Source organism: Haliaeetus leucocephalus, unplaced genomic scaffold (genome assembly GCF_000737465.1).
Source record: "Haliaeetus leucocephalus isolate CR32 unplaced genomic scaffold, Haliaeetus_leucocephalus-4.0 Scaffold184, whole genome shotgun sequence".
NCBI lineage: Eukaryota > Metazoa > Chordata > Aves > Accipitriformes > Accipitridae > Haliaeetus > Haliaeetus leucocephalus.
The window spans coordinates 10,893,347-10,907,676 of NW_010972620.1; the positions used below are offsets into that span (position 1 = coordinate 10,893,347).

At 53.5% G+C, this 14,330-nt stretch overlaps 1 protein-coding gene across 4 annotated transcripts in view; it reads left to right on the plus strand.

Annotated features, from left to right (window-relative positions):
• LOC104830128 (ligand-dependent corepressor) overlaps positions 1-6,975 on the plus strand; it is a 65,891-nt gene extending 58,916 nt beyond the window's left edge. For all 4 annotated transcript variants that reach the window (XM_010564855.1, XM_010564858.1, XM_010564857.1 and 1 more), the window contains one exon: positions 790-6,975. In XM_010564855.1, coding sequence (XP_010563157.1) covers positions 790-5,290 — 4,501 coding nt within the window. In that variant the 3' untranslated portion in view covers positions 5,291-6,975. The remainder of the gene's footprint in view (positions 1-789) is intronic.
• The last annotated feature ends 7,355 nt before the right edge of the window (positions 6,976-14,330 follow it).

A 14,330-nucleotide genomic window follows, 5' to 3' on the forward strand; every position in this document is an offset into this window, starting at 1 on the left:
GAGAGCTAGCTAGTGGCAGTGATCTTGTGCTGTAGAAGCAGACCGTTCTGAGTGACCACTGCACATTGACAGTCAGCCCATCAGCTGCAGAGCCACTTTCTTAAATGGCAGTAAATCAAAGGTCAGTGCAAATGGCAAGGCACTGCACCACACAAGGGTGCATTGCTGCCTGCACGTCATGCAGGCTGGGAGCTCGCCAAAATTTCTGCACTGATTACGGAGGAGGCTTAGATCTGCTCAGTTTGCCCTAGACCCATCTTCTGCCACCGAAGCATAAGCAGAAGTTGAAGACTTATCGTAGTTCAAGATTTCTGGCATCTGGCTGCCCAGCTGGGATGCTGCTCTGCTCCCACCCAGCCTGGCTGTGCAGATCGAGCATGGAGACGTGCAGTCATCCTGGTGGGTCCCAGAAGTGCTGGGCCTTCTACACTGGGCACGATGCAGATGCTAAATGTGATTCTCACTGGGAAATTTAGGTTTGCTTTGAACATGTCACATGGGTGCCTACACACCAGGATGTCCTAGGCAGAAGTGTAATTATGGGTGCTCTGGCAGTGGGAGACAAACAAAAGTACAGTCCATGTCCTGCCGGCAGTATGCATACATAAGTGTGCACACTGGGGACTGAAGGGATACCTGTCAGTCCTGTAACAACAGGATGCTTGATCTCACCTGGAGGTCGGGCAAGCAATATGCCTGAGTGGGAGGAGAAGTGTTATTCCAGTTTTGCAGCATAAACTTTTATTCCCTGGGACATGTTACTGATTGCTTCTCTCTTTGTCTCTCTAGTGAGGATGCAGCAGAGACAATAGCAATAGACTCTAACAATCAGCCGAAGTCTCCACTGGAAAAGTTTATGGTCAGACTGTGTACACATCACCAGAAGCAATTCATTCGTGTGCTAAACGACATATACACTGAAGTACAACCAGACTCTGAAGGCCAGCAGTTGTCTGAATCCAAGAGCATGGAGGCCTCTACTTGTGGCTCTGGTTGTAGCCAGCGAAGCACTGAAAATCATGATAAGGGTGGTACTTGTACTGAATCAAAGCCCCCTTCTTCCTCAGACCTGGGACAGTCGGGGTCCGATGTCCCCCTGCATGTTACAGGACAAGCCCCGAAGCAGCCGGCAGAGCTGAAGTCTCTGGACAGAGCAGAGAGCTCCAGTCCTGCTTTGAGAAGGGACTTCGAGCTCCCCATCACCAGGCTTCGTTCTGCTAGTCCAAAGGATAACTCCACCCAAGGATACCTCAGCACGTTGAACTCTTCCTCTTTGAATTTCCATCATGCCGTGAAGAGCCTGGAAGGGCAGCAAGCTGCTGGACACGAGCAAGAAGCCGGTGTCAGAAAGTGTGAGGACAATAAAGAGCAGCTAGCAGGTAAGACTCTTGTGGAAGGTTATATCTCGGTCAAAGTGGCAAATGTGAACGGCAGCGAGGACAGCTTAGACAGCTGTCTGGGGTCCCAAAAGAGCTCTTTCAGAGCTCTGCCGGAAGAGTCCTGGGATCCTGGCTTTGCGGTGACCCCCCCTCGCAGAGCCGACAAAGAGAACACTTTGCAATGCAGCTCGAAAGCATCTTTGCACCAGGACTTAGACGCAAAAGAACAAGATGCAAGACCAAAGCAAGAAAACCACCTGCACGCCGTGGCCAAGGGCAAGGCAGGCTGCCACCTGCACCCGGCCGACAAGGGCCCTCTCGACAAGTCCAAAGAGGGCTGGCTGCCCGCCGGCGCTGCGCCAGCCGCCCACCGGACCCCCAGCGGGCACCCCCGCGCCAAGGCAGCCTCCCTCAGATCCACTCGGAAGAGCAAGAAGGCGTCGGGGCTGAGGATCAACGACTACGACAACCAGTGCGACGTGGTCTACATCAGCCAGCCCATCACCGAGTGCCATTTCGAGAGCCAGCGGTCGGTGTCGTCCCGCAAGACGGCGAGGAAGAGCACGCGGGGGTACTACTTCAATGGGGAGTGCTGCGAGCTCCCGACTGTCCGCACGCTGGTTAAGAGCTCCCGGACGGAGGAGAGGGGGAGCAGCCCGGCACTGCGAACAGAGACCCTTGTAAGCGCTAAGCCACCCCTGGTGCTCTCGGTGGGGGGGTCTGCAGGGGCAGGACGGGAAGGCGAGAAGAGGGTTTCCCTGAGGCTCCTGGCTAAAGGGGCACCAACCAGCCGTGAAACGAAAGAGAGAGCTGAGCTGGGCTCTGTGCAGCCCCGGGATACCCGGGCACTGCGGTCGAGGGAAGCCACCATGGTCGTGCCCTTCTTCTCCCTCTCTGCTCCACCCAGCCCCCAGAAAGAGGACAGCTTGGCCAGCTCGCCACCCCCTGGCTCCCCTCCCGCCGAAGGAGGGGGGACGAGAGCCGGAGGCACCATCCCCTGGGAGGCTGGCAGCAGCCTGGGCTCCTCTGGGGACAGCGGTGGTGGCGGGCAGGCTGCCAATTTTGCTGCCCTTCCCATCTCAGAAGCACCCGGAGGAGAGGAAGGTTGTCCAGGCTCTGGCGTACAAACTGATCCGGACCTTCCGGCCAGCCCGGAGCCAAAGTCCCCCTTGCAGCCCTCCGCCGCTGCGGATGCAGCACCCCTGGCCCATGATGGTGCCAGGGATCCTGCCCAGCTTCCAGGCGTGGGAGACACAGAGGCCTGTGGGCTGTGTCCAGCAGAGCCCTCCCCATGCTCTCCAGGCCGGCAGGCTCCTGATGAACCCCCTGCCACCGTGGACAGGGAGAGCCCCCTGGAGCCACCTGCCACCTTGCAGTGCATGGATGTGAACAAAAACATCGATGCTGAATCAGAAGCCGAATTATCGGGTATGGTGGGTGACGGCTCCCTCGAGCAAGAGGAGGCTGTGCTGGCCAGCACAGCCCTCCCCGAAATCTCAGAAGGGGAGGCAGTGCAGAATAACAGCCCAGCAGGTGAAAAAGAGCCCGTTGAAGGGGAAATGCTGCCTGAACCTGACGGCTCAGACACTGCAGGGAAAGACTCTGTCTCTTCCAAAGACAGTCTAGATAAGAAGCGAAAAAAAGGCAGGAGAGTGCTTGTGGCATCAGACCGGCGTCTCCGAAGCCAGCAATCCCAGTCACCCACTGAGGGCAGTGCTGAGGACACAGGTTCTTCCAGCTCTGTGCATCTTCCTTGCCTTCAGGTCAAACTCTCCAAGAGTCCTGGCGCTAAGCGGTTCAAGAGAGAAGTGCACCTGGATAGGGCAGCATCCCTGCACTTCCCAAACGACTGCTTCCCCAATGTGCTGCTCAAAACCAGCGAGGGGCCGGGCACTGACCAGGCTCCAGAGAGCATCGCTGAGCAGCGGCCAGGTGAGGAGAATGGTGTCACTACCAGACAAACCTATAAAAGCATCTTAGTGAAAGAGACTGCGTCAGAGGTAGAAAATTCCTCTAAAGACGACCCCCCTGCTAATGGCAGCCAAAGTCAACCAGGAGAGATGCTGGAAATAAGCATCCAGGCTGATTCTGAGAAGAGAAGTATTCCCCTCCCTCTGGAGAGCAGCGTGCCTACAAATGATGCCAAGCAAGTGGATGTGAAACCAGGCGATGCCAGCACAAAGGATGAGGAGGGCTCTGACAGTGCCATGGACATGGGCAAGCTAGAGAACTACAAGCCGGTGGCCAATTCACCTCCATGTCCCAGCAGCAGAGGTGGAAGCAAGCATCTTCCAGCAAAGGCTGTGAAGCATAAAAAGGTTGCCCTGCAGTTTTATAACTTAAGACATGCACCTGCACCTGTAGACACCACAAAAAAGAGCACACCAGGGAAGGAGTCTGTGCAAGCGATCCCCAAACTGAGGGACGAAAGTAGTTCAGGGAATGACAACTCCTCAGCGTTGGAGGACATAGACACGGCTGACAGCAAACCAAAGTTCATGGAGTGGTGTGCTGAAGAGGAGAACCAGGAGCTCATTGCTGAGTTCAACACCCAGTACATGAAAGTTCAGAAGGGCTGGATTCAGCTGGAGAAGGAGGTGCAGCCAACCCCCAAGGTAAAGAACAAAGCCGACAAACTGAAGGAGATTTGGAAAAGTAAGAAAAGGACACGGAAAAGTAGAGGCACGCTGGAAGTGCAGAAGCTTTCTCCTGTCCAGATGCTGTTTATGAAGGCCTTTAAGCTGTCCGACATCTGCCAGTGGTTTCTGGAGACGACCGAAACCAGGTCTCTTGTGATCGTGAAGAAACTCAACACCCGTCTCCCAGGGGAGATCCCCCCCATCAAAGTCCCCATGCAGAAATATTCCTCCTCCAGTCTCTACCCCAGTTCACTGCAAGCAGAACGTTTGAAAAAACATCTCAAGAAGTTTGCTGCCACTACCCCGGCTCGGAATAACCTGAAGAACCAAAAGCTTTGGGCCAAAATTCGGGAGAATGCTGATAAAGCAGAGGCTGAAGAAGCCACCGCTCCCAGCCAGACGTCTCCCACTGACGCTGGCACAGAGGACCTGAGCGAAGACAAAACCATCCAGCCTGCCCCCAGCTTGCCCACGCAGGCCAGCACCCGGATCCTGCGCAAATACTCCAACCTGCGGGGCAAGCTGCGAGCCCAGCACCGCATGGTGAAGGCAGAGAAGAAGAGTGATGGCCCAGGGGACCACCCGTCCCTGGAGAGCAGGCAGAGCCGGAAAAGCGTGTGCATCAACCCGCTGATGTCTCCAAAGTTGGCCTTGCAGATCAAAGCAGATGCCTTTCCCGCTAAATCTCCATCAGTGGATGGGACGGGGAAGGGGCGGAAGGGGAAGAGCAGGTCCCAGGAGGACCTCTCGCCCAAAGCCGACCTCCAGCTCAGCAGGAAGAAGAGGACGCTGAAGGAGAGCGGGAGCACCCAGGAGCGGTCCAGCTCTTCCACCAAGGACAAGCTGCCTGCCAAGAAGGCCAGTAAAATAAAGCATTCGGAGGTCAGCACGAAAGCTCCTGCCACCCGAAAGCAGGCCGCCATGGAGAGGAGCAATAAGCTGGCTAGAAAAATGTCTTTGAAAGAGAAGAGAGTCCCCAAAAGGCAGCTGGAGAAGGTGCGGCTCCCCATGCGGAAGGGCAAGGAGAACACAAGCAGACGGGCCGTGCTGCCTCCTGGCCACGAGGAGCTGGCCAAGTCCCCAAAGCAGAAGCCCCTGGGGGAGTCCTCCACAAGGTCGCAGAAGATGGCCAACAAGAAGCCCAGCGGAGGGAAGACCCTGACGAGGTCCATGAGGAAGATGCAGGAGAGCAGCGGGTCGCAGGGCAAGAGGAAGCTGAGGGCAAAAGTGGACTGTTCGCACAGCAAACGCTCGCGACTGGACACGAAATAGCAAAGAACCGGTAGCCATGTACAAAACTGATGTATAGTAGTAACCCTTTACCATGCATTAACTAAAGCTGCTTTTATAAGCTGTAGCAAGCCTTTAAAAATCCGCAGTTAAAGGATAATGCCCGTGATTTTAGGCATCGGCAGATGTGTCTCGGACAGAGAAGAGGTCGGCCTGTCTGGCTCTGCTGTTCAGAAGGAAGTTTCTGCAGTTTGAACGTTCCTTGGTTTTTTTTAAACTTGGAACCAGGCAGTTTTAGTTAAAAGTACAGTGCCTTATTTATCACTTTAAAAATAAAAATAAGAAGCTCGTCTGTGTGATTTGGAGGCTTGCGTTTTATACTTGAGGCACAAGCACTTGTACTGTAGCAGAAAGAAAACCACCTTCGTGCACATGAAGTAGCTTTCAGCAGCCTTTGCGTGCACGCAAACATTTCCCTTTCCTTCAGAGTCCTCCTTCTGTCTGTCTTCTTAGTGGCATTTAAAGCAAAACCAAAACCATTTCCCATCAGTGAGGGAGAGAAAGGCGAAATCTGTCCTTTGTCGGTTCGTTAGTAGCAGCTGCTGGTGTCCCATACTGTTACCTGCATAAAAGTATTAATTAGCTACTGGTGTGTGTACTGCTGATGGCTGCCTCACTCCCCCATTGCACAGCCCATGGGGTGGGGAGGTCCCGCTCAGGTGGAGGCGGCGGAGGAGATGCTGCGGGTACCAGGCTGCCGCATCCACTGCTGCCGGGCAGGCGTGCTGGGCTGTATCCGTCTTTATTTCTTGCTGGCTTCAGGGATGAACCGGTCCTGCTGTGCCCTGCTTCTGGACAGACCTCCTTCTCCCATTTTGCTGCGCTCGTGGTGATTTCTGTGGTCTCTGACGGCAAAGCAGTTTCCGCAGTGCTTTGCTGAAGGTTGAATCTCTCCCTTCTTATGGGCTCGAGCTTCTTCTGATGTTGGTGCTCTGCAAAAGGGGAGCACTGGCCCTCACCCTGTGCTCTTGTACACGTCTCGCCTAGCACCCTCTTAAGCCAGGATTTGCAGTTGGAATAGGATTGAGAGAAGGGACTGACTTAAGTTTATTTTTTACCATAATTTGCATTTCATAGTTTTACTAGCAAGTTGCGGTTGGTTTGTTCTTGCTCGTGTCTGGTGCTGTGTAGTCTGAAAGCAGCCAAGCCTCTGCCCTGTCCTGCACGACGCCTTTGCAGGGCTCCTCTGCAAGCCTCTGCAGCACATTTAAAAGCCTGCTGGGAGTCTGCAGTGGCAGAGCAGGGTCACGGTGCCTAGCACCTCTGAGAAAAACCTGTTAGAAGTGCACAGAGCATGTGGCTGTGCTGGCTCTGCTGGGTAGGGATGCTCGGTGGCTGAGAAGGGACTGCTGCGGTCTGTGCTCGGGGAAAGGGCCCTCCTCAGCCGTTGCATCTCCACGGCTTCACTTGGCGTCGCTGCACAAAGTCCGTTTGCGTGAATCCCGATGCAAGCCTCCTCCTGTGCAGAAAGCAGCGATGCCCGAGAGGGCACCGTGTGGGCTCTGGGGTTGCCCAACCTTTAAGAGACACTTGCCGCTCCTTGCTCAGCTCCTTGTCCCTGCTCAGAGTAAGGCTCTGGTGCAGGCCACTCATTCAAGAGATGCCTGCCCTGGGGGCAGAGGCTATAGAGGGCTCTGCTGCAATGGGAATTGCTTTTTGAACCCAGATCCCCGAACCTGTGGACTGAAGGTGGAAAGCAAATAATCATCTTTAAATCTTTCATTGTACCTATTTAGAGGATGAAGCAAGGCGTTTGAGATTCACACGCCCCTTGCAGAGCACCTCTGGCTCTCTTGCAGGTATTCCCTTCCCCCAGCGCTGACGCACACGAGGCTGCGGCACATTTTTCTCTTACTATGAAATGGCTGATTTAAAGAAAAAAACCCCACCTTTACTTTTCCTTTGAATCATCCTAGAATAAGTTAACTCTCTGAACAGCTAGGAAGTGATTAAATCTAGCCTGTCAGTCCCTGTACAGATTAATATGAAGTTATCTATTACTTTAATTTTTACTGCATGCATTAAATATGTCAAACATTCCATCAGAAAAGATTTAAAAGCGTTTCAGGAGAGGTGTGAGGCAGGAGTGCACTGATGGCAGTTAAATGACTGATCTGTACCTTTCTTACGGGTTGTCTTTCCTTCTTGCTTCTCCATCTGTACTTACGGTCCTCTTCTAACCTCCTGCCTCTCGGCAGGCATGCGGGCCCGGCATTTCCCCTCCTTCCTCTGGGCCAGGCATGTGTGTGAGCACCCCTCTTACCTCCACTCCTCGTGCTGCTCCCCAGCAGCAAACCCCCTTTTCCCCATCCTTCACAACCTCTCTTTCTCCATCCTTCACCATCACTCCCGAAGCACCTGCGCTAGGCTGCGCCTGCAGAGCCGTGCGGGGCCCCATGCACCGAGTGCTCCTCAGGTCTTTCCGTCTCTCTTGCTTTCTAATTTTTTAGCTGCTCGTAAATGCAGGCTGCTCTGCTCTCCATCTTCTGTGCTTCTGGGAGTAGGAACCTCAATAGGATAAAAACCTCAACAAAGCAAGTGGAGGTAGGCTTTCTGGATGGGGTGCTGCTGGCTGCTCCAGCCTCCCGGCTGCCTTCCTGCACCCTGGGGCTCCACTGGCACCAGTTGGCTCAGCATGGCAAGGGTGGGAGATGGCAGGTGTCACACTGGTGCAGGACCTGGGTGCCTGTCCCAGTTCAGTGCGCACAGCTTGGCTTAGGCGGTGGTGGGATCAGTGCACTGAGGTTCCCAACAGCGTCCCTGCCAGGCATCGGCTCTGGAGAGGAATGACCAGGACCTGCCACGGGGAGAAATCAGAGATACTAAAAGGACAACCATATTCCTCCCAGCCCTTTGAATTTCCAGTCTCGGTCTGTAGTTTTCTGTCATACTGCTGTGTTTCAGCTTAGTTGGATGGAGATTTCCTGTGCTGAAGGCAGGTCTCTATGGGACAAAGCCCTGTCAGCAGATGCTGTAGGAGTCACAGGGCTTCGGGATGGAGTGAGGTGGCATTGGCTGGACAGTGTGCAGGCAACATGGCCTGAGACTCAAAGTGCCTGCAGCTTGTCCCAGGCTCTGATCGCCTTCAGCCAGCAGCTCTGTCCCTTCCTGGGGGATGCCAGAGGCATTCGGCAAGCCTTGGCTTTCCCACGTTAGATCCAGCATGTCTGCACAAAAAGTAACACTCAGGAAATCTGTGCAAAGACCCTATTGACTTTTAACAGGAGCTGGGCTGTGCCTCGTAGGTGTAAATCTGAACTTCTGCACCCTTTAATGAGGAAAGGTAGAGGGCGCGTTTTTTGTCAGGATGGGGCTGAAAAGAGGATTCTGGGCTGGGCTGTGAGTTGTTATTCTTGTCTTCAGAAAGCAAATGAAGAAAAAGCAAATAATTCTGAGGTTTTTCTTCAAAGAAAAACATTTTTCAATACAATTGCCCCAGCCTGCTGCCTGGGACCAGACCAGGCGAGGAGTGTACTGCCTGTCCCTCGTGGGCACCTAGCTCAGGTGGGCAGATGGCAGAGCAGCACCTTAGGCATCTGCAGGGACAGGGAGCAGCAGGTTTGCCAGACGTGCCGAGCCATGGGGCTGTCCCATGGGTGAGATGGTCTGGGGTCTTGTCAACAGGGACCCCCTTGCTCCACTGTTCTTGGGTCTGGTCCCTGGTGCCGCAGTCCCTGCAGGGCTCTCCCCGCTGGGCACAAAAAAACCTACTCAGAGCTGCTCCGCTCTCTGCCTCCTCTCTTTTCCTCCCAACAACTCCCCCTTACTTAAAAATTACAGTTTTGAGGAAAACTGGAGTGATTCTTCTCTACATCATGCTGTTTGTGAGGAGCTGACAGGAGTGTTTCCTCCTGCAACTGCTGCGCTGAGTGGTGGGTTTAACTCATGCAGGTAGTCTTTGCAGAGGTCAGGCTTGTTTGCTGAGGGATGGGTAGGGTGAAGCCATTGCCTGTGACTGAGTTATTGCAGCAAGCACTTGGGGCTTGACCTTTCCAGCCCACCCCGAGGTGGGAATATCAGTGCTTTAGTACAAGTTCTCTGAATTACAGATTTGTGCAATCCTTTGGGTTACCCCAGGGGAGGATGCCCCAGGGGTGAGGTAGGCCAGCAGTGGTCGTCATCTCTAGAAAAGCATTAAGGTTTTCTGCTCTGAGGAAACCCCCAGCTCCTTGCTGGGCTCCTTTCCTTGCTGTCACTGCTCCGGGAGATGCCGTCTTTGGCCCCTCTGCCTCTCCTCTGTGCATTCTCCACTTGATACCAGTAGTAGCTGCAGGACTTGCAGACTAAAAGACCTGCTTTTAATATACTTAATGCTTGCTTTTGTGAGTGCTTTATTTTGGGGCAGGAAGGAGGAATGCTGTAACTTGCTAGAAAATTAAATTTCAATTTAATTTGCTAGCAAATTAAAGGGTCTGCATGTGAGGTGACTGCCTGGCAGGGTGGCATTGCCTGGATAGCTTCATTTTCTTTATCAGTGCTCAGATGTTTGAATTTTTTCATCTTTCTATTTTTCCCAATCAGTCCTCGTGTTGCATTACTCTCTTCCAATTTTACTTTCCAGTTTCCTCTCTCCACACAGCTACGTTTCAGCTAGAGCAGTGCACAAGAGACACAAAAATAAGTAGAGGTAATACCATATATATATAACCTGTTGCTCTTTATTAACGACTTGGGACATGCGCTACCTGTGTCTGTTTGTTCTGCAGCGAGGCAGCGGTGAGGTGTGCTGCTGAGGCACGGCCCCTGCTTTGGAGCAACCTGTTTCCAATAAATGCAGCTTCTGTGTAATGCAAGGGATGCACAGGGAGCTGCAGACAATCTTAATGAATGGAAGGAAATAAGCAACACGATTTGTTGCCTTATTCCACACGGGCATGGAGTGTGTTTCCGTTTGCTATGGTGCAGAGCTGCCCACTGGCACTACCACAGTGCCATCCTCAGCTCCACAGCCTCATTGCGTGCCTCCTCCTCCAGGCCACCCCACAGCTCCCTGCTCTGCTTCTTCAGCTCTGGATTTCAGCAGAAGTGCTGTGTCCCACAAAACAGACCTCTTCTCTTTCCATTACTTTGGCTTTCCTTGCTGGCCACTTTCTCATCCTATTCCTGAAACTAGTCTCCATCCCAGCTCCCTGGTCCATGTACCAGGAGCAGCATCTTCTTAGCTCTGCACCTCCACAGATGTTCTTACTGTCCCTTGGCTGCCAGCCCCCCTCTCTCACTGGCACAGTTACCTTTTCCTCTCTCACCTTGTCATCGGCAGCTCCAGGTGGGTCTTCACACTTCACGTGGTCAGGAACCATCTACCTTACCTAAACTCTGGGAGGGGCTGGCTTTGCTGAGCTCAGAGTCAAAATCTACCTGTGGGGGGTTGAGGGCTGCAGCAAGAGCAGTGTGAGCCCAGGATGGCTCCTTGTATCTGTAGCTGTTAGGGTCTTGTCTAGCAATGCTAGCCCTGGAATGGGTTTCTCTGCTGACGGGATGCATGCAGTATATCCAAGGTGTGCACGTGTTTATATTCATCACTAATGAGGTCCTTTTTGCTCGTGTTTGCTGCGTGCAGCGGTGTTTCTGTGTTCAACTGCCAACACATCAGTGAGACGCATTTGCAGCAAACCTTTTCCAAAGAGCTGTTTAGCCGGTGCTGACGCTTTCAGCAAACTTTCTGCTGCGTTGGTGATCATCCTCCGTGAGCTGGGAGAGCAGGATGAACTCGTCCCCGCTGCTCTCCGCATCCCTGTCCCTCCCGTGCTGAGGGGAGCCATGCAGTGCTGGACCGAGTGGGCTGGCGAGCTGCCCGAGCCGCTTTTTGCCTGCGTGTGCATGAGCGAAGCTGCAGCCCAGCTCGCGTCCCAGCCGCTTGCATGGCACCTCTGGGAATGCTGGTGTTTCCAAAAGCTCTGCCAGCCCCTGCTAACCCCCTGGGAAATAGAGACTCAATCTCAGAAGGACACAGATGTACTGCTGCCCTACTCTAACTGATGGGCAGTTTCTCTCTCCAGCTCGTATTCTTTCAGCCTGACAACTGCATTCCCAGTTGAAGGCAACTGGGAAAACTGCAGTTCCCAGCCTCCCGCAGGCATGGGCAGTGCCTGGGGCAGCAGGGAAGTGCATTCTGCCGTCCGGCTTGGGCTCTGGCCTTCCCACCACCGGCGGTCGTGCCGGGGAAAGAGGGCTGAGCCCCAGCCAAGGCGTGCTCGGGTCCGCATCCTCGGGCTGTACACCTGGACAGCCCGGGAGCAAGGCGGGGGTAGGCCCCCCCTGCCAGGGAACGCCACTGCAGCTTTTCTTGTAGCGGTAGGTTTTTTGAGCAAACCACGAGGCTACGATGTCCCCGCAATCGCGCGCGTCCCCCCCTCCGTGTGTCGTAGCGTCCGTTCGGCCCATCCTTTAGCTTGGTGGTTGTGAAATGAATCCATCTGTTCTAAGATGTTCTCAGGAGTTCTTGTTTGTATTAAGCTCACCCCTAGGCTTAGCAGAAATCACGGTCCCCGTCCTTCCTCCTCCCCTCCCCGCGGACAAGCCCTCTCTTTCACGAGCACTTCCACCCCCTCCCCGAAGGGCGGAGGGGGGGGCAGCTGGCGGTTTCGATTCAGGGCACGTTGGCAGCTTGGGGGGCAGCCGGAGGAGCTGGGGTGCAGCCGGCCGGCGTTCGCAGTGTGGGTCGGGAGGCCGGGCGGTCCCTCGGGCTGCGTTGCTAGCCAATGTTTTCTAAGTCTGTTTGTAAGAGTACCTAATTTTAAAATGAAATGTGAATATATATTATGTGTAGGTGCCATGTAAGATAGTGTTGTGCTAGGCGGCAGGATGCTAACCTACTTTTTAAGCTTTTGGGGGGCAGGAAAAAGCATTTTTCTCTCACTTCATGCTCACAGACCTAATATTGTAAATAGTTTTTTTTAATATTTATTTCATGGGCTTTCCACAGGTTCTTGTTCTGACTGGTGTGTCGGTTGGTGGGGCTGTATCGCCCAGCGTGCCGCAACCAAAGGGCTGGCTATTGCGTGGGGGGACGGGTCGGGATGGGGTGGGTGGGGGTGGTGGTGTTTGGTTTGGGTTTTTTATGTCACATCAAAGTTGAAGCATTAACTCTTTCTCTTCATCTCATTTTGATGATGTCAGACCTGGTCGATGGCCACGGTCCCCGGGGAGGCAGTGAGCTCCCGTGGCCGGCCGGGATGGCCGTTCCCCGGGGCGGGGAGCACTGCAAGCAATAAGATTTGTAGTAATAATGTCTGCTTCGATGGCAGGGGCTCTTGGGGCTCGGGGCCCAGTGGGAATAACCCCACTCCCAGTGGGGGCTCAGTCCAGCACGGCATGATGGGGGTGGGGGGACACACACACGACAGCTCTTGGCCTGGGGATGCCCAAGGAGGCGTCCCCAGGGATGCAGGAGGTGGGGGCTGCCGTCACCCCCAAGGAACAGCCCCCCCAGAACGGCCAGGGTAGGGTAGGTAGTAACTGATAGCAAACTCCTGCTAGCGAATTACTGCAGTAAGCAGCTGCCTTCAGGGCTCCTGCGCTTCCTGCGGGTATGGGTGACCCAAGGGAGCGCACTGCTGTCGCTGTTACAATCCCAGTGCTGGCTCCAGAAGGTCGTTTGCTCATTTGATTGCCATTCTGCAATTTTTATTCTCCTTCTAGGGGGTTCGAGGTCATTTGGTTGGTTTTTTCCTAAGTGTGTTTGGACTTTTCTTATTAATTTTTTTTTAATCCCTTTTTGCCTAGAAGTGTTTGCTGGCTCTGCTCCCCCCAGCCTGGCTGTCTGTGTGGGGCAGCATCAGCAGGATCATTGCTACTTTTATGGTGATGGGTCCCTGACTTTGGAGGGTGGAGCGGGGAGTGCTGCCGGGTCGTGGCCCTGCAGGAGCCCTCGCCAGACCCATGCTTCCTTTGCCCTTGGAACAGGTGTGTATGAAAAAAAAAGAAAAGAAAAGGGAAAAAAAGGCAACAACAACCCAGTAAATTTTTCTTTTATAAGATGCTCAGCATTTAAATATTATCTCCACCCTGACGGCAAATGTTTTTCCTTCATCTGTGTCTACTTCCCTGGGAGAGTTTTGTTTCTCTGTTTGTTTCTGTATGAATTTTAGACACTGAGCTGAAAAGTCCTCCTGTCCGGTACTGTATGTTTGAGCCTAAGCAATGTGAACTGTACAGACCAGCGATGGGAAATGGGAGCCGGTGACTGCACCTGGGAGAGCCGTGGCTTGGGACGGCATTCCCGGCTGCTCTGGGGAGTGGGAAGTACTGCGTCGCGAGTTGGGAAAATGAACTGTCTGCTGTGAATTCTCAGTTGGAAATGTGGAGAGGGGTTTCCATTAGATAATGTTTACATACCTCACCTGACAAACCTTTGAAAGTGTATATAAAAAAAAAAGAAAATAAAATTATATTAAGTTGCTTTAAATCAATATGTATAGCTATAAGAGCTGGGTCATTTGAACTTTGAATATGTATCAACTCTCTAAATGTTGACATTTTGTGAACTCTGTGCTCCTGTCTTTTATTTCATCCTAGCCTATGGAAGAAGTTGTGTTCTTGTTCCAGGTAAAAGGTCCCTGACTCAGATCTGAACTCCTCAAGGATTCCCACCACCTTGTTTTCTTTTCTTCCTCCACTGTCGATATTCACCCTATGAGCTTTCTAAAGGTCCGTATTTTATTGCAGCTTATTAAACGTTTCTTTGATATCAACGTTTGTTTGGTGTGGTAACTGGGGAAGGGCAAAGGCGAGTGAGTGCACGAAGGTGGGGCAGCAGGCTGGCACCCTCTGGGTGGGATATAAATGCCCAGGTGGGATTTGAGTACCCCTGTGCCGGTGTCTGTGCTGGTGGTACTGCTTTCACCGGCAGATCTGTGTTTGTGGCACGAACAGTGCAACCCCTCTGTGCTCCTAGGGACTGCTGCCCAGGGCCCCGCTCCCCTTCCCCAAATTGTTACAGGTGCCCAGTTTCCCCTGCAGCCACTCCATCCCGGCAGCAGGCACCGGGCCCTTCGGCACCTCGCGCTGCCCCACGCGTGAC